At 41.8% G+C, this 27375-nt stretch overlaps 1 protein-coding gene across 5 annotated transcripts in view; it reads right to left on the bottom strand.

Annotated features, from left to right (window-relative positions):
* ATP13A2 (ATPase cation transporting 13A2) overlaps positions 1-27375 on the bottom strand; it is an 831233-nt gene that overhangs the window by 101594 nt on the left and 702264 nt on the right. For 3 of the 5 annotated variants that reach the window (XM_086921931.1, XM_086921932.1, XM_086921934.1), the window contains 3 exons: positions 5871-6034; positions 1197-1310; positions 441-520 (listed from right to left, as the gene is read on the bottom strand). In XM_086921931.1, coding sequence (XP_086778057.1) covers positions 441-520; positions 1197-1310; positions 5871-6034 — 358 coding nt within the window. The remainder of the gene's footprint in view (positions 1-440; positions 521-1196; positions 1311-5870; positions 6035-27375) is intronic. The other 2 variants (XM_086921933.1, XM_086921935.1) reach the window with 1 other exon arrangement.

Here is a 27375-nt window from a genome sequence, read left to right on the forward strand (position 1 = left end):
TTCTCCAGGAGGGTAACCCACCCCACATGTTTATCACAAAGGCCTAAAGTCACCACCAGAAAGCCTTTTGGATTAGTAAAAAGTAATCCAATACCCTTCATGCAAAACAGAGCAGGATAAACCATATCAAAATCTCCCATTGTGACCAGTACCATTCATGGTAAGGTATGCATGTGGCTCATCTTCAGAAGTCTCAAACACTATTTTATTATATATATATATATATATATATATATATATATATATGAAACAAAAAAAATGTTTAAAAAGACGTAAACAACCCCTCCCCCTTACTGCCTAGATAACAAGAAATTAAACGTTGCAAGAGATTAAGCAAAAGGCATTTAGCTAAACTTCCACCATTTGCTTCAAGAAGAATTCCATCTCTTCCATTCACAGCCATGCTCACAGAAGGCTGTGTGCATACTAGAGAGACTTACTGCAGAGCTTGAAGGCTGCGCACAAGCTGGGTCTTCTGGTCAGGAGACATGCGGGCAAAGATAGTGCCCTTAACTAGGACCTGAGGAGGAAAGAGCGATGTGACAATTAGTTGCAAATGAAATCTTGAGAAGGCGAATACAGATATCTTAATATGGAACTGAAGTGAATGCTAGAATCTTAATTAGGTCTTTAGATCCCATTTTTGAGTTAGTATGGGAATGTCAAAGATTGTCTGTGCCGCAAACGCTTTATAATGAAAAAGTGTAAAGAAATGTTAATGTTGTGGGTGTCTTATATAGCGCTCGGCTACTCCGAGGAATGTCCCGGCGCTCTCTGACCCATAGCTGAAACAGAAGGGAAAAATAAAAAGGAAACAGACCTATCATTGACTATAGAGCCAAGTTTTCGAACCTTTTCTAAATACTTAATCAACTCTGAAAACGAAAAAAAAGCAAGCATTAAGACAGCACTTTAAGTTTCACAGACTCTGGAATGTCCACCAAACCTCGAGAAGGCCAACATAACTGTGGGGTCAAGCCAGAGGAGCATGTGTGACAGAGGGGGCGAGAACACAGTAGCAAAGTAGGCAAATTGTAAGAAGCTGTGGGAAAACTCATATCTCCTACCAAACCGTTTTTTCACCTGCTAGTTGTACCATGCCTCTGTATGTCTTAATATAACAGAACTGCTGACTCTGCACGAGGTTGGACAGACCGAGGTGTTATATCAACTGATGCAAGGTTGCTTTAACTCACCTTAGGCAGCAGGGTGGGAAAGTAGTCACACACCACAGCAAATGATTTCCCATTTAGTGCAAGGTGGTAGGGGCCCTGGTCCAGCGAATTATTCTCCTGCTGGTATAAGTTCTGCTAAAATAAAAAAATATATATATGTTGACACCATACAGGTATGTCACGCCCACAAAATGACACACTTGTGGATGTAATTCAGAATAGGTCTTTATCTGGGAACTCCCATAGTGCTACAGTAAGCCTTTATAATTCCTCTAATTTTAAGTATTACACACGCGCTGTGTCTTGTGAACTACTTTTTAAGCAGTTAACGTACTAAAGGTATGCAGCTGAAGCTATGTCTGTGCACCCTATCCACATGCCAGTCCCACTCCCCTAGATAACCCACTGCTTTTACAGATGTTTTAGCCACCAGTCTGCAGACACGCCTATGAATATACAATATAAACACTGAGAGCTAATTAACATGTTCATATTCGGATGTCTCTTTGAGCTAAATGCTTACACTACTGCCCACCCCTTTGAGTATGGGAGTACAAGATCGAGACTAATTTGCATAAGGCTGGTTCCTGTCTGAGGTTGCGTGGTACCCAGTGGGACAATGGACTGGAATGCGGTCCAGCATAACTACCAGTGGCTAAAATTAATTCAAGCATTGTAACCATCACTTTTTTGTGTACCTCAGAGCAACTCCTCATATAGAGTCATTAAGTGTTGTATCCATGACTTTCATTAGCTGCAGTCAGGGATTCATTTGTGGAATCGGAACCAGGAACAAAGGGCATGATATTAAATATTTGTACAATCCTTATGTCAATTAATGCCACAAATCACAGTGTCCTTGAACATGAGAATGAAAGAATACAAAGAGAAAGCTTTATGCATGACTCCTGAGCAGAGTCCTCTTTTCAATCTTTGGAGTCTGGTGGTAAAGCGGACCGAAACGCATAAACTGTGGTCCCAGCACTAAACCGAATGGAGATCCAAACAGAATTTCAGAAAGGTTAAAGGATTCAACCACCTCCTCTCTGGGGGAGTAACATTGGAGCTTGTTATTCAATTCGAGTGGTTTCACAAATTGGAAAGTCCAACTCTACTGCATTATACTCTCCGTCTAGTTTTAACTAGTTAGAATGACAAAATCTCTGCACAGTGATGGCAAGAAGTTGTGGAGTTCCATGAATACGTGCCCTTGGAAGGCTGGGTCTTCTGACAGCATTTTGCACAGCAGTAGTTCTTCTCTCGCACAGAGAAAGTTGGTAAACACACCCCTCACTGTTTGAGAGACATTAGATGGTTTCAATGCGACTCTGGGGACTCGCATTGAAACCATCAACAATTGCATCTCAGCATGCTCATCCCATAGCAAAGAAGATAAAAAAAGGCATCATGAAAACGTACAAGTCCAGGCCACCACCGCTTATTGAAAACCACACATATTTATGTTTTGCCTCTGGAAGAATATTTCCACGTCTTCGTTCATGCTCAGCCTTTGTTCTCATGGCTACAAGATACCTTTTTTTGTCAGTCCACCACGGAGGCTCAAGATTGTCAAGTCTGTACACAACTTCTGCAACTCTGAACCTAAAATTTCAAGACCTTACCCAGAACCTCAAGACGTTCTCAGAAGTCCATACACAGATTTTCTATTATTTACCATAAACGTCTTTTTCAAAGGGCAATACACTTCATTTGGAAAGAACGATATGACCTGTTAAGGTCTGCAAGGCAGAAGCAGTCAAGAGGGAAGAGCGCCTGGTTCCGGATGGGGGGACGCCATGCATGGCCAAGAAGTCAGTGATCACCTCTGGGTTTGTTTTTTGGGATTGCATGGGGAAACAGACCCAGCTAGGGAGACTGCAACAACACTCAAGAATGGGCCTTGATTTAGCCCCTTGGACAAACAGCATGTAATTAGTAGAAGATTAAATAACCTAACCTCAGTTCAAAAAGTCACGTAATGTGGGTTTAACCACCAAGCAGACTTGCAGCGGATTGTGCCAAATAACTGAAAGTTAGATCAGTATGAAGGCACTCAATATGTCAGACCATCACGGCTAGATTTTTAAACAAAAAAACAAAACACCTCGTACTATTGGTTCAAGATGACTATATAATGGTAAAAGTGTTACCCACAAAAAAAACACCTTCAGCTACACTACGAGTCAGTGTATGTGGAATGTGCTTTCCAGCCACATAATTCAACATATGTCTAGGAAAAAATCCATATGGTGGAATAATGACTAAACAGAGAAAGTATTTCTGGCAGCTAAACGTCCTCCCAGAAACTAAAGATTCCATTCCAACACGAACAGAGAAATTCTCCATGTGTATATCGACCAAGACTTCTTGTAGATCGATGTAGACAAGAAGTCAACGCTGACCATTTCCTGTAAAAGTGCTCGTCACAGAGGTCGCTGATACCTCTTTGCCAGTAGGATGATCTTAACTCCTGGGCTTTGTTCTCAGAGTGTCTTGATGTCTCACATCTAGCAGTTTTTCCCCTGGCATATTAGCTTAAGATAAGGACTCATTTCCAGTCCGAGAAGGTACTTTTTGTTTCAGAACTCATGCACGACTCTCCTTAATGCAAAATATTGAAATAAAAATCTTCAGAATAGCATGCTTCAGAACACTCTGCAGATATGCTGTAAAAAATATTTAGTTCGTAACATAATGGCATGTGAAAATGTGGAATATTTTCAGAGATATTACGATATTTTTTTTATGTCTGTCAGCTCAAAATAACTCAGGAGAACCCATACATGTTCCAGGATTATGGGAAAAGACGCATTCTACAAAACAAACCTACCATATCACCCAAATCTATTATTGGGTTGGATACACGCACAAATAAAGTCAGCGTGCAATATCCCAGTTAATAATTTAGACTCAGAGTCAGCCAAGTGATCTAGCCACGACTAAGCCAGTGCAGCTTCCCCCATGGAAACGCCTGGAATCCAAGTCCAACTGCAGGCTTTGCGATAATCCAAATGAGGACGTTTTACACTTGTTATGCAGCTGTAAAGCCCTAGACAGTGCCCGAAGGGGCCTACTAACCCAGCTCTGGAACCAATACGGTGTGCGAACTCGCAGACAAGCCCTGCTGATCAGCTTTAAAGGAGAAAATATCCAACTGGCCTGCCGACTGGTGAGCTTCATGAAAACTCTTTTCCGACCAACAAAGACTTAGTAAATGCTGAACGGTCTCTTTTTTAAACAAATGCAATTCATTGTACCACTTTGTATAGATTTTTCGTCCATCCTCAACCTTCTTTTTTTGATTTAAAATGTTTTTTTGTAAAACTCATGATTGTGAAATTCTTCCAGTATTTTTTATAAAGTGTCATTGCAAAGATTTTTATTAATCATGCAATAAAGTAAATCAATCTAAATCAAGCCAGTGCAGCACATAAGATGCATGTCATTTGAGCCACAGCATTTTTGGGCTGAGCTTTTTCTGGAGGCCTCCGTTTAACACAGACGCTCAAAGCCAATGACCCAAAAATGCAAAAAGACCCATCGCAGAGCAGATAGAGCATTGCATTCTGCTTGTAGCGCTGGAACTGACTGGCCACAGTTACTATGTCTTGTTTACTGTGGCATGCTGTTTTATGTCCCCTCCCTTAATAAAACTTGTCTGATCAATTTTGCTGCCTGTGAAGGGTTAAATGTTTAAATGTACTAACTCGGTTGTCCAAATGAGAGCAATTACAATGGTGCACTTGGGACACCTGTGGTTAATTACACGTGTAAATAAAAAGCGATTGCTCCATGTCCCCAGCATAAAGCCTCACACTTGAGTCAGGCATGAAATCACTAGACTGCAGGCTTCGGAAGACGCTAACCTATAGATTCATCAAACATCCATTTTGCGATTCCTTATTAGGGAAATATAAGGATTCGCTAATAAGGAATAGCAAAAGGCTATGCATGAAGAACTCGCTAAAAAAATTAGCGATTTCTTAAAATTCCTTAATTGCGACACGCAAGTTGCGAGTTGCAATTTAGGAACACCTCCCCATTCATTCCTATGGGCCTAGATGCCCAAAGGAATGAATGGGAAGACAATCTCAATTTGCGATTCTCAATTAGAGAATCGCAAATTGAGATTGCAATTTCAAGGGTGCCAGGGTGTCAAAAGGACACCCTGTTGCACCCCTGAAATCTGCATATAGGAACATCTTGCACACACACATGCCCTAAGGGGCATTGTGTGTAAAATGGAACTTTGAAAAATGCACTTTAGTGCATTTTTCAAAGTTTTTGCAAATTACCATGAAGTTCAACGTCATGGTAATTTGCTCCCCCTATTAGCGAAATCGCATTTTTTTTTAACTTTAATGCATTGCATTTAAGGAATCTCAATTTGATTGTATTACAGATTCTGCAGCCAACAGAGGTTTTGTAGACAGACTAGGCAGCAGAGACTATAGAAGATGGTGCCCTTAAAGAGGAAATGATTATTAACACAGGGGTCGTTTACACAGTCTGGGGCATGGATTCTACAGACAGTCATTTATAGTAAATACAGGATATAGGATGCAGGATTTAAAGGGAGGAGGGTCATAATTCCACATTAGGCAGAGTGGGCATTTTTGAGTGCCTAAATTATGAGACCGCTGTTCATACTGGTGGGGGGGGGGGCGGGTGGAGGGGGGACGGGGAGATACCTACCGTTGTCCATGACGGCTGGGAAATCATTGATTCAGACAGAATGAACTTGAGAGATGCTGGCTTGCTGTTAGAAGGAGGTGATGCACTGACAAAGATGACTCGCTCACTCTGCTCCACCATCCTGCAGCTACGTGCCACATTCACAGCTGTTAGCATGTTATCACCTTCAAGGAAAAGTGGAGAGGGGTTACTTAAGTAAATCATCCTTTGATACACACAACCAAGCAAAGGTGCCGAGAACCATCTGGCAGGCTTTGTTGAGTAGAAAATCAGAGAAGAGCAACAGGTAAATGCAAAAAAAGAAAAGCCAAGTGGCTACCAAGAACTGGAGTCGCATGTTAAGCTGCCACGGAGATTACAAGAAATGCAACAAGGAGACCTGGAGAGCCAGACGCACGCAACAGGGAGGAGACCTGGAGTGCCAGAAGAATGCAACAGGGGGGCATACAGAGCCAGTAGCATGCAACAGGAGGTCATGGAGAGCCAGAAGCATGCAACAGGGAGACCTGCAGAGCCAGAAGCATGCAACAGGGAGACCTGCAGAGCCAGCATGCAACAGGGAGACCAGCAGAGCCAGCATGCAACAGGGGGGCATGGAGAGCCAGAAGCATGCTACAGGGGGGAATGGAGAGCCAGACGCATGCAACAGGGAGACCTGGAGAACAAGGCGCATGCAACAGGGAGACCTGGAGAACCAGAAGCATGCAACAGGGAGACCTGCAGAGCCAGAAGCATGCAATAGAGAGATCTGCAGAGCCAGCATGCAACAAGGGGGCATGATGAGACAGAAGCATGCAACAGGGAGACCTGCAGGGCCAGAAGCATGCAATAGGGAGACCTGGCAAGCCAGACGCATGTAACAGACCTGGCGAGACAGACACATGCAACAGGGAGACCTGGAGAACCAGACGCATGCAACAGGGAGCCCTGGAGAGCCAGACTAATGCAACAGGGAGACCTGGAGAGCCAGACGCAAGCAACAGGGAGACCTGCAGAGCCAGCATGCAACAGGGATACCTGGAGAGCCAGACGCATGCAACAGGGAGAACTGGAGAGCCAGACGCAAGCGACAGGGAGACCTGGAGAGCCAGACGCATGCAACAGGAAAACCTGCAGAGCCAGCATGCAACAGGGATACCTGGAGAGCCAGACGCATGCAACAGGGAGACCTGGAGAGCCAGACGCATGCAACAGGGAGACCTGGAGAGCCAGACGCATGCAACAGGGAGACCTGGAGAGCTAGAAGCATGCAACAGGGAGACCTGCAGAGCCAGCATGCAACAGGGAGACCTGCAGAACCAGCATGCAACAGGGAGACCTGGAGAGCCAGAAGCATGCAACAGGGAGACCTGGAGCAACAGACATGTGAGAAGGAGACAAAAAAGAATCAAGAGGCACTGGAAAGAGCAACATTTACAACCAATGGATGAGGCGCAATTAAAGCCAGGTGACAGGCAGACATTGAAAATCCAAAGCCAGGTGACAGGCAGACATCGAAAATCCAAAGCCAGGTGACAGGCAGACATCGAAAATCCAAAGCCAGGTGACAGGCAGGCATTGAAAATCCAAACAATGTCATTAGAAGAAAAACAGAATAAAAATCTAGCAAATATAACAAAACAAAACAAATACGAGAATTGTGAAAGGCAGAGAGAATCGAGCACATATAATAGCAACAAATATATTCCAAGACACACAATACAATGATATGGAGAAAAAAACAGCCTGCGAACCAGACCATGAGAATCTTCCGTCCCTCTTGAGACAACGACACAGAGTATCTGAGACATTTGATAGGGATTAAATGTACACAGGTACATGATCTCAAGAATCTGAGTCCCATGATAGAAAGATACAGATTCACAGCCAGACAATACGATGAGATGGGTTGTTAGAGAATCTGTGTCAAAGGATAAGCATGCTCAACCATGTGACTCAGATTCTCCAAATGAATGGGGAGGGTCAACCTATTGGTTTCTGCAATCCAACCCGGGTTTCCCAGAACACACTTATTAATGCAAGTCTTCTCAGTAACGCTTGAATCCAACACCAAGAAATTATTGATGACTCTGCAACTTTAAAAGCATACCAATGAAACAACAGCATTAAGCATGCCTTAAAGTAACAATACGTCAAACCACTAAACAACCAATGGAGCAAAGGTTCCAAATACACACTCTTGGTTGATTCAAACGCGGAGGATAATCCTGGTATGTAGGGACGTGTCCAGACAACTACTTGTGAACTTTAGAAAAATAGGCTAGATGGCAAGGACTTGCGAGCACAGTTGGGACTGCCAACTTGAGCCACCGTGGAGCGCAATCACAGAATATACTGTAAATCCAGTCTTCATCTGCACTGTCTCCATAACCATGCAAAGTTTATTTATTGAGCAGACATCTCCAGGTCTGAAGTGGGCAGTGAGTGTCGGAGTGTGTGACCTGACCACTAAACCTTACAGGCGGGCTCATGCACAAGCAGGTAGATACATATGTACAATTTCTCACAAACTATATATACTCCTATTTGGGATTCAAGAACAGGCCGGGTTTACTGTGGTCATTGAAAGCCCTTCAAATTAGTAGAAGAATTTAGTCTGGGCCTGAGGTGCACCCATCTGGTAATCATACCCAGAAAGGAGTGGGCGTAGGTATGTCATTTTGGAACTTTCTTTACTTCAGTAATACTTCTGGGAAGGGGAGCTTCACAAGGGTTGTAGCTCTGTTCTGGCTCATGCAAATGGGTGATGACACTCCATGGAGGCACATGTTCCATGCAACAAGCAGGATTACTATCAGATCTGAACTGGACGAGGAGTCATATTCTGGAAAGGCACAGAGTAGATTTTAAACCAAAGGTTGCTACAGGTCACTTTTATATCTCCTTGCTGGTCTATGCCTATGAACCTACTGAAAACCTTTACAGTAAGAGGCAGAGTTTCAAATGACATTCAAAATATGTGGCTAAATTGGCAGCCTTGAACAAGTACCTTGTCTAATCCTCATATAAGAGATTTAGCTTCTGCTTCTGTGCAATTCTGGCACTATTACAAGGGGTGTGCAGAAACTACATTTTGCACACAGCAGTCAGTCACAACTGAGTGCAACAGTTGAGGAATGTGGTATGGAGTGATGTGCTCTCAAGAACAAATACACAGCTAACTCGGGGTCTTCTTTACAATCTTCTGCAGTGCACAGTGTTCTTTATAGGAATCTCATTAGTCTTCATTTCTCTATTGACCATCTTTTTTTTCTATATGATGTTCAAATTCCCTTCTTTGAAATATATATGGCATAGACTATGATCTTTTCTACCTTGGAAGCATTACGGGGGTTGACACAAACTCAATGGCGGGGTATCGAGACTGCACAAAGACTACCAGGATATGGAGACTTTCTAGGGTTGGGGTACCAGTTTGTCTTGGCTTTTTCATATTGGTTGTCAAAGAGTTGCTATTATATTCTGGGAGCAAATCACTAAACTGACCCTACAACATAGCAAATAATAATGAGAAATTCTAATTTGACCAGGAGACAGATGCCTGAGAAATAAGTCCAGTTCCTAAATCTTGATCTGGCCTTTGCTAGGCATTGATTCCTAGGGTGCACAAGCTTTAGAATTCAAATTGAGTGGTGCAAATTAAGGGCCTAGCATCTTCGAGGAAGAACTCATCACGTCATACTGATTTGGAAGAGTATATTTATGAATGTCACCATCTTTTGCTGGTTATTCTAAAGGCTGAGTTGTTGAGGCCCCACCACAGCCTACAGATGTTTGCTATTTCTTGTTTCATTACTTCCAGTGTACAGCTTACTCAGCGATATGGTCAGAATGCCAACATGCTACCTGATGGGTAAAATTTGAGATTAAACAAAATCCAGGAAAAGCCATTTCCCACCCGTGATCATACACAGTGACTAAATGATTGATGCAGAGTGAAAACCTGATGCTGTGGTTATGAGAAATGAGGCAACAACTACCCTTGCTCGTTATACGGAGTGAAGTGCACCATTAAGAGGCTTTGATGAGATGGCGACTCTGTGCGACAGCAACAAATGACAGAGGTGAGGTGCTCTATGATGTATCCAGAGAAATTATGTCTACTAGAGAACAAATAGTGACTGCTCAGGATTACACGGTGATGGAGCAAGGATTCAAAGAAAAGAAACTTGCTCAAATCAACTTCTCGTTAACATGTACTAACAAGTAGGAATAGAGATTTGAAAGAAAATTAACATACATACGACATTCATACACGGGGAAAAGGCTTTCTGCTTGCGCAAATAACAAAGAATAATTTGCTGCGTAACTAAAATCCCGCTAGAAACCCAGAAATTGCGTTGCGCATGTGTGAACCCGTAAGTAACCACGTGATTAACCCATGGGAGCAGAAACCTCTCACACATGCGCAAAGAGTTGCTAACTGTAGGTCTCAAAGTACCGCATGACTGGCATATGCTTGCCTGGATCTTAAAAGAAGTTTTTCCCTGCTAACGCTTTCCCTAACAAAGATGAAAACAACATGGGATAGAGTAGAAGGGGGAGATAAACAGTGATAATAACATATTTGAGAAATTAACATCTGTTTATGATTCTTTCGTCACTAGTGAACGTTTTGGGCCTGATATGCTAAGCCGAAAGACAGATGGTGGGAGAAACATAGTGCAAGTTGAGTCTGCGCATTAAAGACCTGGAAAGACCGGCTGGCCGGGACGTGGATCGTCTGCCAAAACCCAAGGACGAGTACTGGGAAGGATCCTCAACTGAAGAAATTATATAAAAATTGTATCTGTGAGATGTATGTGAAAAGGGAGTGTCATGAGAATTAAATACATTATGTGGGAAGGGTTTACTAAACAAAGAATTAGTTAAGGATTTTGGGATGACCACGTGAGGTGATGACAACTCCTCTCCCCCGGCCCAATCACAGTTCAGGAATCACAGACATCTGCAACCTTTGAGGGTGGGACATGCTAAATTAAAGGGCATAATTTGAGTGACTTAAGGTTAAGATAAATTCTGAGAGCTGAGAGCAGAGCTGAGCTGAGCTTCTGATGCTAAGAAGAGTCGTTGATGCTAAGTGAGGAGTAGGCGGGAACTGCTGCTGAGAAGAACAGACTGGGAAGATTCAATACTGAAAGACAGCCTGATTAGATTGAAGAATTGCGGCAGAATATCGAGGAGGGGAGGGTGTGAGAGAGGGATATGCTTCGGTGCGTCAAATACTAGAGAAGTGTAGTACGTATAAACCTATCCTGCACCTGTCCTACAGTCTTTGTCCCAGATTTTAACAGGTGACCTTCACTAACCCTTCTGGCCAGGGGTTGGGTTTCCTATTCCACTATTAGATTAATAGAATTCTGTTGTGAATTAAAAATTTTCATTGCAAAGTATGAGATACTATGTCCTTTTGTCTCTTCATTTATCACTCTGAATGCATGGAGATTGTTGAATGCATTTGTGTGTTATTTGATAAATACATTTTTGTGTCCCATGAAAGCTGATGGAGTTTTCACTGTGAATCTGTACAAATGAGCGTTCATTTTGATTGAGTTATTAGATAAAATCTATTGAATCCTACTTGGAGTCTGTGATTATTTTACTGTGAAGTTATAAGATAAATTAATGAAGTTGTTAATATCACCATCAACTACTTGACTAATGGTCCATTGACTAAAGGAAGAGTGTTGATCTGTGAAGATTCGTTAGGCATAAACTAATTCAGATCAAAGAAAAATAAAACTTGATCCCCAGCGAAACAGTCTGGAAATGTAAATATGTATATGGGCCCATGGTGAGTGATACATTAATGTGTGAAAGTTCATCATAGCCTTTTGCTAGACACGTTTTTCTGGTAGCAGAATGATGGTTATTATCGATTAATTTGTTGACAGTTCATTACTGATTATTGACTATTGTTATGACAAATTGACTATATGTTTAACAGAAAGAGTTAGTGTTGCGTTTTATGTAGTCTGGAAGCACAGGTACAGAGATACCTGGGAATCCCTGGAACAGAATTTAGAAGAGTGTGGTAAATAGAAATCACACTGTAGAACATTATTTGTTATGTTATTTTTATACTTCTATAGCGCACGGCCACTCCACGGAGTATCCTGGCGCTTTATCGAAGGAAACCCAACCGAAGAAGGGAGAACATAACACTGAGATGACGTGAAGACACAGGAAGCAGCATCAAATTAAGGGAAAAGCCATGTCTTAAGGGCCTTTCGGAAGGACAGAAGGCTAGAGGTCTGTCTCAAAGAGATTGGGAGGTCGTTCCAAGCATGAGGAGCTAAGTAGCGAAAAGACCGTCCTCCTGCTCTAGCACCCTTGATAAAGGGAACACTCATTTTAGATAGGGACGAAGATCTGAGAGATCTGGGGGGGTTATACCAGGACAAGCGTTGGAAATATATTTGGGGCCTATGCCATGTAGGGCCTTGAAAGTCGTGGTCAAAGTTTTAAACAGAATCCTTTTAGCAATAGGAAGCCAGTGTAGTGTTGAGAGAAGATCAGTGGCTCTGGCTTTTCTTGGAAGACCAAAGATGGCTCGGGCTGCAGAATTCTGGGCGATTTGCAGACGCCTAACCAAATATTTGGGAAGTCCCAGGAACAAAACATTAGCATAATCAAGCCTGGAGCCAATCAGTGCCTGGACAATGATTTTTCTGTGCTGGATGGAGACTAGAGGGAGGAATTTACGAAGCATCCGAAGGATGCCGAAACATTTCCCAGTAAGAGATGAGATATGCGGTCCGAAAGATAGCTCATTGTCAATTAAAACTCCCAAGTTTTTGGCTTTCAAAGACGAACTAGTGGGAGGAAACATATCTTGCGGCCACCAGGGTTTCCAATCAGGCTCAGAGGTACAACCAAAGAAGAGCAACTACGACTTGTCGGAGTTGCACTTCAGCCCATGACGTCCAAACCACTCAAAAACAGCGCGCAAACAGCCCCTGACCTGGGCATCGTCAAACAGGCCATCCTTGTTGCTTACAAAGAGGAGCTGGGTGTCGTCAGCGTAAGTGACAATCCGGGCGCCGAAAGACTCCGCCGTCATAAAGATGTTAAAGAGGAGGGGGCTCAGTATGGAACCTTGGGGAACCCCCACTTCTAGCGGTGACATTTCGGCGGAGTAGGGAGGCGCCCAGATTGTCTGCCGGCGGTCGGCTAAGAAGGATTTAAGCCAATTCCACACCGTTCCCCGCAGACCAAATTCCCAGAGTCTGGAAAGAAGAAGTGCGTGGGGAACGGTGTCGAAAGCCGCCGACAGGTCTAGCATAATCAGTAACACTTTTTTTCCAACATCCAACTCCTCCCTGATGGCATCTGTGACTTCAAGGAGCGCAGTCTCCGTGCTGAAATTTGCACGGAAGCCAGATTGAGTGCTATGCAACAGACCCTTTTCCTCTATGAAATTAGAGATAGATCTGTGAACAAACCTCTCAGTCACTTTCGCCAGAGCAGGGAGTAGGGAGATGGGTCTGTAATTGGCATGGACTGAAGGGTCGAGCGCTGGTTTTTTAATGAGTGGCAGGATCATGGCGCTCTTCCAAGCTTTGGGAACTACCCCGGAAGAGAGCGACAGATTCAGGATGGGATTTACCAGGTCATTTAGAACTGGTGACATATTTGCTAGACACTTGGCCGGGCAAGGATCTTGTGGAGATCCGGATTTAAGACTTGCCAAGATGTCAAGAGAACTCTCCTGATCTAGTGGGGGAAAGTCACACAGGAAGGGACCGTGGTCTGGTAAGGGGCACCCCAGACTCATCGTATGCTGCTGAAAAGTGGCCTGGAGAGATTCTTGAATAGTGGTAATTTTCTGTACAAAATAGACAGCCAATTCCTTCAGCCAAGCTTCTGAATGAGCATGGGTTGAAGTATAAGCGGAAGGAGAGGTGAAATATTTTACCACCCTGAAAATTTTCTTGCAAGAATGCTCCGCTTCATTTATTCTAGATTCCAGATAGGATTTTTTACCTTCCCAAATTGATTTATGGTAGGCTTGAGTCAGCGTCTTAAAGTTTAGCCTCTCAGTATGATCATAAGATCGCCTCCATGCTCTTTCTGCTTTCTTAAGATCTTGTCGTGCTTTTTTTAAATGAGGGGTAAACCAAGGGGCAGATGTCCTCTTATCGGCGGAATTTTGTTTCTTGGCCGGAACCAAGCTCTCTAGACGATCTGTGAGCCAGTTGTGAAAGAGAGCAATGTAATCCTCTACATTATCAGAGGTGGGACAAGGGAAGTTTGTTAAAGCATTTGAAAGCATCTCCCTAGAAAGAAGATGGAAAGGTTTGGAGAGATGCTTTAACGACCCAGCAGTTTTGGACCGTGATGAAGCCATGACAGGGATGGAAAAAGTGATGAGAAAATGATCTGACCACAAAACTGGCATGGGAGGGTGAACACAGATAGGAAGAGTAGAAAAGATTTGGTCCAACGTGTGGCCTTTATTATGAGACGGTCCTGCCACATAAGGAAATAGGCCTAGCACGGAAGTAATATCCAACAGTTTTTGAGTGTCCGGATCTGAACTATTGTCTATATGAATATTTAAGTCACCTAATAGAAGGCAATGATTAGACCTAAGGCATGGAGTCGATAAGGCTGCCTGCAGTTCTTCTAAAAACGGCCCCACCGAGCCTGGTGGTCTGTAAACAAGAATACCAGTACAAGCCTGGGAGGATGAGAGCTGGAGAGTGAAGCCAAGGGCTTCACTGCCCTGTATATTATCTACAGGGAACGTGTGACATGCTATGTTCTTATTTACTATGATAGCCACTCCACCCCCTCTACCAGATGGCCTGTCTTTCCTATAAATATTGTAGGCGGAGGGTACGGCATTTGCCAAATCGGGGGAAGAAGAGTCAGACAACCAAGTTTCCGTTAGGAACAAACAGGATACCTTCGAATCCTGTAACATATTCCAAATGTCTAGAGCGTGGCCAGGTAAGGATCTGGTATTCAGTAGTAAACATTGATGGTGGGTGGGTGGGCTAACCTGTGTAAGTGATTTCCGATCAGGAAGGCGCCAACCACATGCGCTACACCCTTTCTTCAGAGCCCGCCCTCCTGGGAATACATGATGGCAACGGCCACACGGAGGACGGAGAGTACGAAGCTCGGGGCTGGAATACGTGAGCATACTAAGGCACATATTGCCACTAGCTCAGGAAAAGGAAAAGTAAATAGCCGTCCGCCCCCGTCCGCTTCCGTGCCGCTGACTGGCGCAGACTGGCTACTCTTTGGCGCCTCTTCGGCGCGTATACGGGGCTACCGCTGCGCGTCACCGCTGCGCTAGGTAGGGAGAGGTCTTATAGATTAGGTGAGGGTGGAGACTAGCCTGTCAACCTCCCCAAGATGGCTGGCCAGGATGGAACTTACTCCTGGCCAGCCAGACTTACTCCTGGCTTACTCGTCTGTTGTCCTAATACTGAGAAGCTACGGAGGGCTAGCAGTATTAAAGTAGGGACTATATTGTATAAAAGTAGAGGGTGATTGATAGCAGAGGGCCCGCCTGTGAAACTTTGGCCTTACACAAAGGAGGAGTATCCCTAGAGGAGTAACAGGTCCTCCCCGAGCTTAAGTGAAGAGTAAACCGTGTTTTTTACTCGCAGTGACAAGAAGGAATTTTCTTTTGTGGCACCTGAAGAAACTATCCTTGGTTTAGTGGAGTAGACAGAGTAGCGCTGTTTTTATGTTGTTACTAACAAGAATTTTATAATGAGAGACGAAAACAGACATTGTTGTATATACCTTGTGAAGGGAGGGTAAGTAGCAGGAGCCGTACTGAAGTCACAGAGAGCCCGTGCTTGATTGGTTGAAACAGCGGGTGAGAGAAAACTGCAGATTGTAAAGGGAGGGTCAGTAGAAGGAGTAATACTGACGTCACAAGAGCCGCACTGGCATTGGTCAGACAAAGAGGGTGTATTGAAAGGTCTGATTGGTCAATAGACCGGTAGCGTGCTGATATTGGGCAAAGACGAAAATATGTAGTAAGCTCTGATAGGTTTGTTGGTGTGAGTTGCGCAGGCATTGGGCGAGGGTTGAATAATAATTTTACTGAAAATACAGAAGAGTTTTGAGTTTGACAAGTGAGTTAAATAACAGAACAAAGGAAAATGAAGTTTATTAACAAGATCAAGAATTTCTTTAAGAAGGATAAGCGCCTAATAACTAGGGAGGGAATTCTTATGCCACCTCCTAATACGCCGCCTTCCTATATGATGATGGAAAGTGGATATCATATGTGTGTATGGTTGGAAAATTGGGTGGAGTATACAAAAGATGATGGTGTTTTATTTAGCGTTTCCAGAAATTGGTACTTTTAATATAAGAGTTCTTCAGAATTTGAGAAACAGGATGAATTAATTGAACCAAATCCTAGGTTAACACAGTATGAGGCACTGGAAGAATGGGAAGTTGAGGCATTTGAGCACGAGAAATATAGAGGAGGTATGAGAATCAATAGAGGAATTTTGACTAGATACCCATTTGACAATCAAGGAGATCAGATGAAAAGATGGAGAAGGGCTGTAGTAACCGAGGGTTTATATCCAGTATTAGTGGTTGATGAACAGGAAGGGAGTAAATGCAAGGAGAAAACGAAACATATGGGTACCACAGGGATACGGTGTAATGAATCTGATGATGAATTATTAGAGGACGTTTTGATAAAGAGACCTCCACCTTATCAGGAAAGTTCTAGAGATACTGCTCCATGTGCCCCGATGATGCGAACTCCATTGGTTCCACAAGTCCTATATGATCCAACAGTAATTCGAGCATCACAAGAAAAAGAAAGGGATGCATTAAACAAAACCAAAGTAGAGATAATTCAGAAGATGAACCAATTAGGCTTAAATGTGGAAGCACTAACCGTACCAGTAACGATTGGTCCTGTGATTCCATTGTATGGTGATAAACGAGGTACACCAAAATCCCAAACTGTGGCACCTTCTCAGAATAAAGCTAGGAAGGAGATAATTCTGATAGACAATCAAGTTAGTGAGTGTGAGTTGAATGCCTCATTAATGGATCACCCAAATATTGAAGGTGTGACGGAAACCCCAAAAAGAATTTCGCCCACGATTGTGAGAGGAAAAGTACTAACTGTTACTTCAGTGGCAAGGGGTTCCGCTGGATTTTCTCCTGAAGATCTAGAGGAATGGGCAAAAGGATTAGAAAAGAAGAAACACAAATCTATGGATGTAAGTAAGTTAAGGGTGGATTTGGAAGAAATGATCATTGGTACAATAGGTCTTGACAGGTTGGATTCATATGAAGATGAAGAGTTGTTATTCATATGTAAGAGTATAACCTGGAGGGCAAAGAATTTGCATGAAAAGATAGCGGATGTCGCCTTAGAATTTGGAATAGATACTACTACAGAACACCATAGAACAGAATTTACCGAAAAGGATTTAGATAGCTTAAATGCGTCAGGTAGGAGATTGCAAATAAAGGAATTGATACAACTTTTAAAGAAATGGGGAGATATAGATCGTTGGAGAAGTAGATGGACTAAGAAAAGAGAAGAGGCAATTGCTAAAGAGTTATATGAATTTCCAATGATAGAAGTGGAACAGGTGAAAAGATGTGTCCTATGAGAGAAGTGCCAGGTGGTGGATATGTTCATGTTCCATGGAGCAGACAGGATATTTTATCTTTTACAAATGACTTCCCGAGGTTGAGAGAGAAACCTGTTGAATTGTACAAACAAGTGGAGAGATTTGTTAAAGTATCAAAGGTTTTGTTGAAAGATTTGGATGGTTTGTTTGATATAGTGGTACCAACAGATTTGTGGACAGAATGTAAGATTGCAGTTGATTGGCCAACCAAAGAATATCTTAGAGATGCAAGAACAGGAGCACCTTCAGAGGAAGCAATGAAAAAGTACAATCAGGTGATTACGTTTCTAAAAGGGAAAATTCCCCCTAAGGAAACAAATTGGTTTAAAATAGACAGAAGAACTCAAGAACTCAAAGAATCAATGCATGCCTATTACGAAAGGTTACTGCAGGTGTTTAAACAGTATAGTGGATTTGAGAATATCGGTGCTAAAGATATTGGACATTTTGTATATACATATTTGTCTATGGATTAAGATCAGACATAAGTCAGATGACTCAGCAGCATATGCTCTGCTGGCAAAGCAAGCCAATCAAAGACATTCTGAAGTATGTCAAATACTGCATTGATGACATTGATACAAAGCATAAAAAGTTAAAAGAGAAAATGATGTGGGCTCAAGTGAAGATAGCAGAACGACAAGAAGGAAATTCAAATTCCCAGATTGATAATCAGATGAATGGACAGAATCAGAGTGGTCAAAATGTGAATGAAAGTAAAGGAAAAGGAAGAATGAGTAGTGAAGAAGTGAGAAAGAAATATCCTTGTCATGGGTGTGGATAGCTCGGACATTGGAAGAATGAGTGTAGAAACCTTCAACAGAATGATGGGGAAAATCAAATTTTAAATCCACAGATGCAGAATGGGATGTTTGTGAGCAACAGCAGCAGTTAGTTACTCCTCAGTTACAGGTGCATTAAGCTCCTTTGCCCAACAATGTGAATGCTCAGGTACAGAGATACAGTGTGAACACCGGATTCCGAGGAGAAAGTGGTAAGAATACACAGACCGTTCAACAGCTTTGGATCCAGAGTGATGTGGATGAATTGGGAATGGTGCAATGACGGTGCCTGATGGGGAGGAGGAGTGCGTGCTTGGCGCATCCTTGGCAGTAGATCAGTAAGGTCCATTTATTGATGGGAAGGTCGAGGGCAATGATATCACTTTCCTAGTGGACACTGGTGCTAACCGTTCTATGGTGAGAACAGCAGAAATCCCAAACCTACCCCTCTCTGGAGAAAGTATCCAAGTTGTATGATTTCCAAATAAACAGATTAGGACCCCGGTCACGAAACCAATAGAAGTGAATATCGGAAACTTCAGAAACATGCGTTGATTTGTGGTATATGACTTAAGTCCAATAAACCTTTTAGGTAGGGACCTATTGTACAAAATGAATTGCACCATCTTTTGTACGCCTGATGCTGTAGCATTCCAGACACCGGATGAGGACATAGCATTTAAAATGATGCTAGCTAAACAGGGAACAGAAGTGGATGAGATGCTTTCACTTCTTACTGAAAGAGACTTGCCTAATGAGTTGAGAGATACAGTGAGGTCAGATGTATGGGATTTTACAGGGACATAAATTGGTCTAATGGCTGAAGTAGACCTGGTCAAAGTTATGCTAAAAGAAGGTGCAATATATCCAAACACCCCATAGCCCAAGTAAATGATCAGATGATTGTACAAGGAATCTTAAAAGAAATATTAGGCAGTCCTTGTAATTCGACAATCATGGGACTTAAGAAGCCTAGTGGAAAATATAGAATAGTACAAGATTTGAGGAAAATTTATAAAATAGTGATACCTTGTTGTCCTGAAGTACCAAACCTAGCAGTGATTCTTTATCAGATACCACAGGATGCTCATTGGAATCCTGTGATTGATTTGTGTCACGCATTCTTCTCAATTCAACTGCACCCGGATAGCCAATATCTTTTTGCTTTACGGTTTGAGGACCATGTTTTGGCATGGTACCAAGTTCCTCAAGGGTACACAGAAAGTCCACTGATATTCAATCAAATTTTGAAAAAGTGGTTAGAGACGTTGGTGATGCCAGGGAATTCAGTTTTGGTTCAATACGTTGATGACCTATTGGTGGCATCAAAGACAAGGGAAGCTTGTGTCACTGACACAATAGCTTTACTGAACCATTTGGCAGAAGAGGTGCACAAGGTATCCCGAGACAAATTACAATTTTGTAAACAAGAAGTTCAATATCTTGCACATAAAATAGAGAAGGGAGTCAGAATGGTGACCACAGAAAGAATAAAAGTGATTTGACAAATAAGTATGCCCAAAACTAAGAAAGAAGTGCAAATGTTTTTGGGAGTGGTTGGATATTGTCGCCATTGGATAAGTGGATTCTCATTACTGGCGAAACCTTTAATAAGGTTGACACGGAAAGAGATGACAGATCCAATTGAATGAGATCATGAAAGTGACGAGGCATTCATAAAACTGAAAAGTTGTTTGTGTTAGGCCTTAGGAATGCCAGATTACAAAAAAGCATTTGCATTATTTTTCTGTGAAAGAGAAGGGTGTGCATACTTTTCTGCAACCCTTGACCCAGTGGCTGCAGCATTACCTGACTGTTTAAAAGCAGTAGCTGCTACTTGTGTGAGCTTGGAACAAAGTGAATCGATTGTGATGAGACATCCTGTCAAAGTTTATGTGCCACATTCAGTTGAGAACTTTTTAACCAGGACTCGTAATCAACATTTGACCCCTAGTCGGCTGACTAAGTATGAAAGAGTAATCTTGGGTGCTGAGAATGTAAGTATGATAAGATGTACCATGGTGAATCCAGCAACCTTGTTGCCTGATTTTTAATGTGAAGAGGTGAAAGAAGAAGTGGATCATGATTTTCTGGATGTGATAGAGATTACGTTCCCTTAGAAGAATCAGATTTTGTGCTGTTTGTTGTTGGGTCATGTTTGAGAAGAGAAACTGGAGAACTGATGTCCAGTTTTGCTGTATGTACTGTGTCAGGCATTATAGAAGCTTCATGTCTAAGAGGAGTCAAGTCCGCCCAAATTGCTGAGTTGTTTGCATTAACGAGGGCATGCAAAGTTGGAAAAAAATTGAGAGTAACCATATTTACGGACAGTCAATATGGGTTTGGGGTGGTACATGATTTTGGACAATTGTGGCTACAAAGGGGATATCTGACTTCTTCGGGATCTCCTTTATGAAATGACAAAGATGTTAAAGAATTATTGGAAGCACTACAATTGGCAAAAGAAATTGTACTGGTCAAATTTGCCGCACATAAGTCAGGAAATTATTATGTGAAAATAGGTAATCAGTACGCAGACCAAGTGGCACAATTTTGTGCAAGAAATACAATGTAGTTGAACAGAGGGATGGAAAAGGAAGTTACCAATTGCCAACAAATACTTTTCTCTGCCTTTGAAACATGGGAGGCAGTTAGACAATTACAGGATGAGGCAGAAACGATAGATCAAAACAGGTCCCATTAGAAGGGCTGATGATGAAGTATGGGTGTGTCCTGATGGTAGACCAATAATGCCAGATAGCTTGTTGTCACAAATGGCTAGGGTGTATCATGGGGTGGCACACGTTGGGAGGGATGCCATGATCAGACAGTTCAGACAAATGTGGTTTAATCCCAAGTTCAGGATAGTTGCAGAGAGCCTTTGCCAAAGGTGCTTGACTTGCCAATTGCAAAACCCAGGAAGGAACACTGTAGTTAGTTGGGGTAAAATTGGTAAAGGAGGAGGACCATTCACAAGCTTGCAACTAGACTTCATTGAGTTGCCACCTTGTCATTGTTTGTCTCCTTTCTTGATGGATGGAAGCCTATCCAACGAGAAGAAAAGACAGCCTAACAGTTGCTAAACTACTGTTAAGAGAACTTATATAGAGGTTCGGACATCCAATCACTTTAGAATCAGATAGGACCCAATACACTAATTTGTGAAGCTTTCAAAATTGAGCAGCTTTCATTGTGCCTATCGACCAGAAGCCTCTGGAATGGTTGAACAGCTCAATGGCACAATAAAATCCCGGTTAGGAAAAGTGTGTGCATCCACTTCAGTGAAATGGCCTAATGCTTTGCCTATTGATGCGCCTTAGAAGCATTCCAGATCGAAGAACAGGATTGAGTCCTCATGAAAGCCTTATGGGAAGAGCAATGAGACAAGCATTTATACCTGGAAACAAATTGATGAATATAACTGATGACTTAATATTGGACTATTGCAAAGGACTGGCTGATCTGGTATGCTCTGGGTCTCACCAGATTGGAGAAGATCTAAATGACGCACAGCCAAATCAAGCTCATGATTTCTGTCCTGGAGACTAGGTTGTGATAAAGAAACATGTGAGGAAATCATGCTTAGAACCTAGGTGGAAAGAACCACATCAAGTCATATTAGTCACGACAACAGGGATAAAGGATGAACAACCTTTACAACGCAACTTTTACAACGCACTACCATTACAACGCAGGCATTACAACTCAAACCATTACAACGCATTGCGCTGGAGGGCGCTCTAGGATAGGGAATAAGTTTAATTTTCTATCCAACACCTTCCCTGGGGTCCACGGGGACTGGAGTTGGAATAGAAAATTAAACTTTTCACTATCCAGCACCCCAAAGCGCTATGCCTTGTAACGGATTGCGATGTAAAAACCGCGTTTTAAAGGCATGCGTGCTAAAAGCATGTGTTGTAACGTCATACATCCGGGGTAAAGCGTGCTGGGATTCCGAACTGGATCCACGTAAGTCATACTCAAAGAGTCCCAAGTCCACCTGATCGACCAAAGCAGCAACTGGTAGAACAAAGGAAAGAACCAGAAGCTGAGAGTTGTGAAGTCGAAGAGACCAGAGAATCAGACTCTGAAGTACGTATTGACGATGAGCAACTAAGTACGAGTCAGATAGTGTGGGCACCAGCTACTGGGACTGAAGAGACTGCTGTAAAGACCAGAAGAGAGCTTGAACTTGAAAGACAAGAACAAAGTGAAAGAAACCCAGAAGAATCCATTGCAGAAATCACAGATCAGCCCAGCCAGCAATAGAAGAAGAACACATTGCCGGAGACTCAGATCAGGTTCAGTTACAAGAAGAAAAAGTAGGAAAGATTATTACTGAACATTCAAATTCAGCCAAGTTGGAGAAAGGAAAATAATTTGCTGGAGAAAATTTAGATCAGAGTCAGTCAGAAGAAGAGAAGAGAGTAGAAAGTCAAGAAAAAGAACAAATAAAAGAAGAAGAAAAGGCAGGAAATTCAGGGCAAACCAAACAAAATGAAAGAGAAATTAAAAGGACACTTGAAATAGGTGAAGAAGGTGAAAGGGCAGTACAGACAAAGAGAGTTGGAAAAGAAGATTGCTGGCCAAGTGAAAAGACTGAGATACATTCTAAGTAGAAAACCAGAGACGAGATTAGAACAAGTAGATGAGGTATCAAGTCAGGCTGAACAAGAACAAACAAGAAGAAAATCGTTAAGGTCATCAAAAAGAATAAAGGTTCCAAGTAGAAAGCTGCAAAGTGGACCTACATCATTCTGGAAGATTTGGAAAATCTTGATCTAAATGAAGAACCAAAAAGTGGCACTTTTGAAGGGTCTGATGAAAGGGAATTGAGATCACCTAAAGAAAGACTTCCCTTTTACATGAAGGTGAATTCTATTAAAGACATTGAACGAGGACCTTGAAAGAAAGGCACGAGGGTTTAGATGCTTATTATAAAGAAATTACATTTAGAATTAGTTTTAGAAATTTAAAATGGAAGAAGTAAAAGTGACTGAACATCCAAAATATAACCTAAAACAACGGTGTGTTAAGTGTTGTCTATGTAGTGCTACCATACTAATATTGATGTGGTTGTTATTAACACTTATACTACCTGTTCTAATGATACATAATAATAAGAATAACACAAATGTGAGTGAGAAAGTAAATGTGGTTACTAAGAAGGCTACTACTACAGAATTAACACAAGCAGATAAGAGTATATATTATCATGACAAATCGAACAGTGATTCGCCATTAAATGTATTCACGAAACTTCTCTACCACTATGTGGAGACGATGGATTTGAGTGATTGTTATGTTTGCATGAAGCTACCTACGTCTGTCTCGGAGGGTGTGACCTATCATCACGTTCCCCTAACTTATGGTGTGTCTCGTAGTGTATTAACTAGTTTGATCTATGTTACTGGTAAGTTGCAATATTACTATAGTAACATGGATTTGGTCTTTTCTGAAATTTCTATTAGAAGAAATATGAATCCAGTAATTAGTGCTAAAACTGCAGAGTTTATGGGGGAATTCTTTTTAACTACGAACCCTACAGACATAACATACACGCATAGAAATAATTTAACTTGCTTTTGTGAGATGAAGAAAAAGATTTTCAGAATTCAGCAGAAGAAAAGAAGGGAGGATTTCCATCACTGGGTATAACCTTGGACTGTAACCTCAATATGCAGAAGCATATTAGTAATGCAAAGAAGGGAGCCTACTTTCAGATCAGCACACTAAGAAAGCTTAAGGCCTTCCTATACACATTTACTGTAAAGCGCTCTGATACCCTTGAGGGTCTTGTTCGCGCTATATAAAACTTTCAAATAAATAAATAAATAAATAAAGGAAAGCAGTTGAGCAAAAGTCCCATATACCTCCATGGGCTTCTTTAGAATGAGAATATAAGAAAGGAGAGGCTCATGCTGCAATGCCCCTAGACTTGGCAAAAATGGGGAAACTCTGTCGTCATAGATTGAGAACTGAGTATAATATTATATTCATTGGTACTAGTGAATGTGAACATACCTTACTACTAATGGGGGATGGGGACTAAGAGGAGGAACTGATCCGGTATTTCCAGTAATTTATTAAGTATGCAGGAAAATGCCTATTACACGTTACCTGCAAGATGGTATGGCAGTTGTTACATTGCCATTGTATTCACGAAGGTATATCACATTACTAAGAACATTTAAAAGAATGACATAAGTAAAGGACTAACAAGAAATAAGAGAGCAAGTTTTACAGAAATAGTAGGTGATATATTTGTTGCATTGATAAGGTCAGCTGGAGTCACATTAAATTCTCATAAAACACGTATGTTGTCCACTGTGGTTGACCGATTATCAACTGATACCGCTGGAGGATTCTAGATGATCAATACTGAAATGGGTGCGATTAGATCTGTGATTCTACAAATTAGACTTTCTCTTGATATTCTTCTGGCCACAGAGGGTGGAGTATGGGGCATGTTAAAAGTTCAAAACTGCTGTACATATATCCAAGATAAAAGTAAAGGTATTGAGGGATATATCAAGAATATTTCGAAGATTCATAATGATTTGACCCAACTGGAGGTTGATGGTGCATGGGAAAGATTTAGTAAAAGTCTTTCTAAATTAGGTAATTGGTTTTCCATCTTTTGAAAAAGTTTATTAGGGAAAATAGTATTACCAATAATTTCAATAGCTTTAGTGATATTAATGATAGTAATGACCTATAAATGTTGCCAGAGAAAATTAAAGACAAAGTCAATGATTGAAATGAAGAACAAAAGAATGGGAAGGAAGAGAAAATGGGAAGAAATTGAATTAAAAGAAGTGAAAGACAATCTTTATGGTAGAATGAAAGGGATTAACCCCTTAAGTGCTGCCTCGGTGCATTGGCCGACGGCAGCACTACCTCCCCAGTGCTGCGCACGACCATTGAACGTCCATTCAGCACTAGTTCTAATGGACAGCGCAGCACTGGGGAGGAATGTGTAATAGCAGCTATGAGGTTAATATAAAGGAAAGAAATAAAGAAAATATAAACATAAATGTAGGTACTAAAATCTAATTGCAAATTGGTAATGATGGGTATCTTATGATGGCTCAAAAATGCCAGAGGGGTGATTGATGGAGCTAGGATTCAAAGAAAAGAAATGTGCTCAAATCAACCTCTCGTTAACATGTACTAACAAGTAGGAATAGAGATTTGAAAGAAAATTAACATACATACAACATTCATACATGGGGAAAAGGCTTTCTGCTTGCTCAAATAACAAAGATTATCTTGCTGCGTAACTAAAATCCAGAAGAAACTGAAAAATTGCTTTGCGCATGTGCGAACCCGTCCTGCGTAAGTAACCATGTGATTAACTCACGTGAGCGGAAACCTCTCACACATGCACAAAGAGTTGTTAACTGTAGGCCTCGAAGTGCCACATGCCTGGCATATGCTAGCCTGGATCTTAAAAGAAGTTTTCCCCTGCTAATGCTTTGCCTAACAAAGATGAAAACAACATGGGATACAGTAGAAGAGGGAGGTAAACAGTGATAATAGCATATTTACGAAATTAACATCTGTTTGTGATTCTTTCGTCAATAGTGAACATTTTGGACCTGATTTGCTAAGCCGAAAGAAAGATGGCGGGTGAAATGTAACACAAGTTGAGTCTACGCATTAAAGACCTGGAATCACGCGCTGACCGAGATGTTGATCGTCTGCCAAAACCCAAGGACGAGTGCTTGGAAAAGGATCCTCAACTGAAGAAATGATATAAAAATTGTATCTATCTATTGTGTGAGATGTATCTGAAAAGGAAGTGTCATGAGAATTGAAGAAATAATGTGGGAAGGGTTTACTAAACAAAGAATTAGTTAAGGATTTTGGGATGACCGCATGAGGTGATGACAACTCCCCTGCCCCAGCCCAATCACAGTTTAGGATTCTCAGACATTTGCACCCTTTGAGGGTGGGACATGCAAAATTAAAAGGTATAATTTGAGTGACTTAAGGTTAAGATAAAATCTGAGAGCTGAGCTGCTGATGCTAAGAAGAGTCGTTGATGCTGAGTGAGGAATAGGCGGGAACTGCTACTGAGAAGAACAGACTGGAAAGATTCAATACTGAAAGACAGCCTGATTAGATTGAAGATTTGCTGTAGAATATTGAGGAGGGAGAGTTTGAGAGAGGGATGTGCTCCGGTGCGTCGGGTACTAGAGAAGTGTAGTACATATAAACCTATCCTGCACCTGTCCTATAGTCTTTGTACCTGACTTAATCAGGTGACCTCCACTAACCCTTCTGGCCAGGGGTTAGGTTTCCCATTCCACTATTAGGTAAATATAATTATGTTGTGAATTTACATTTTTCATTGCAAAGTATGATATACTATGTCCTTTTGTCTCTTCATCTATCACTCCTAATGCGTTGAGATTGTTGAATGCATTTGTGTATGTTATTTGATAAATGACATTTTCCCTCTCATGAAAGTTGATGGAGTTTGTACTGTGAATCTGTACAAATGAGCGTTTATTTTGATTGAATTATTAGATAACATTTATTGAATCTTACTTGGAGTCTGTGATTGTTTACTGAGAAGTTATAAGATAAATTAATGAATGTGTTAATATCACCATCAACTACTCGACTAATGGTCCATTGACCAAATGAAGAGTGTTGATCTGTGAAGATTAGTTAGGCATAAACTAATTCAGATCAAGGAAAAATAAAACTTGACCCCCAGCGAAACATTAAGGACATTTAAATATGGATATGGGCCCATGGTGAGTGATACATTAATGTGTGAAAGTTTATTCTGGCCTTTCACTGGATCAATGTAATTGGCTCTTCTGATGGATGAAAGTAAGGGACATAAATAAGGGATATGGGATCTCTATGAGCCGAAGGAGTTCAGAGCACTCCCATTGGCCTGACCATGGCAACACAAATGAGGTGACGGAGCATACTTTGGAGAAAGGGAGAGGAGCCATGAGGAGTGCAAGTCTTGCCACAGCAGCAGGGGAGGAGAAGCCAAAGGACTTGGGGCACGAGATACCCCATCCAAACAGGGAACTGTTTTTCTAACTTAAAAAGACCACCTCC

Source organism: Lissotriton vulgaris, chromosome 5 (assembly GCF_964263255.1).
Source record: "Lissotriton vulgaris chromosome 5, aLisVul1.2, whole genome shotgun sequence".
NCBI classification, from domain to species: domain Eukaryota; kingdom Metazoa; phylum Chordata; class Amphibia; order Caudata; family Salamandridae; genus Lissotriton; species Lissotriton vulgaris.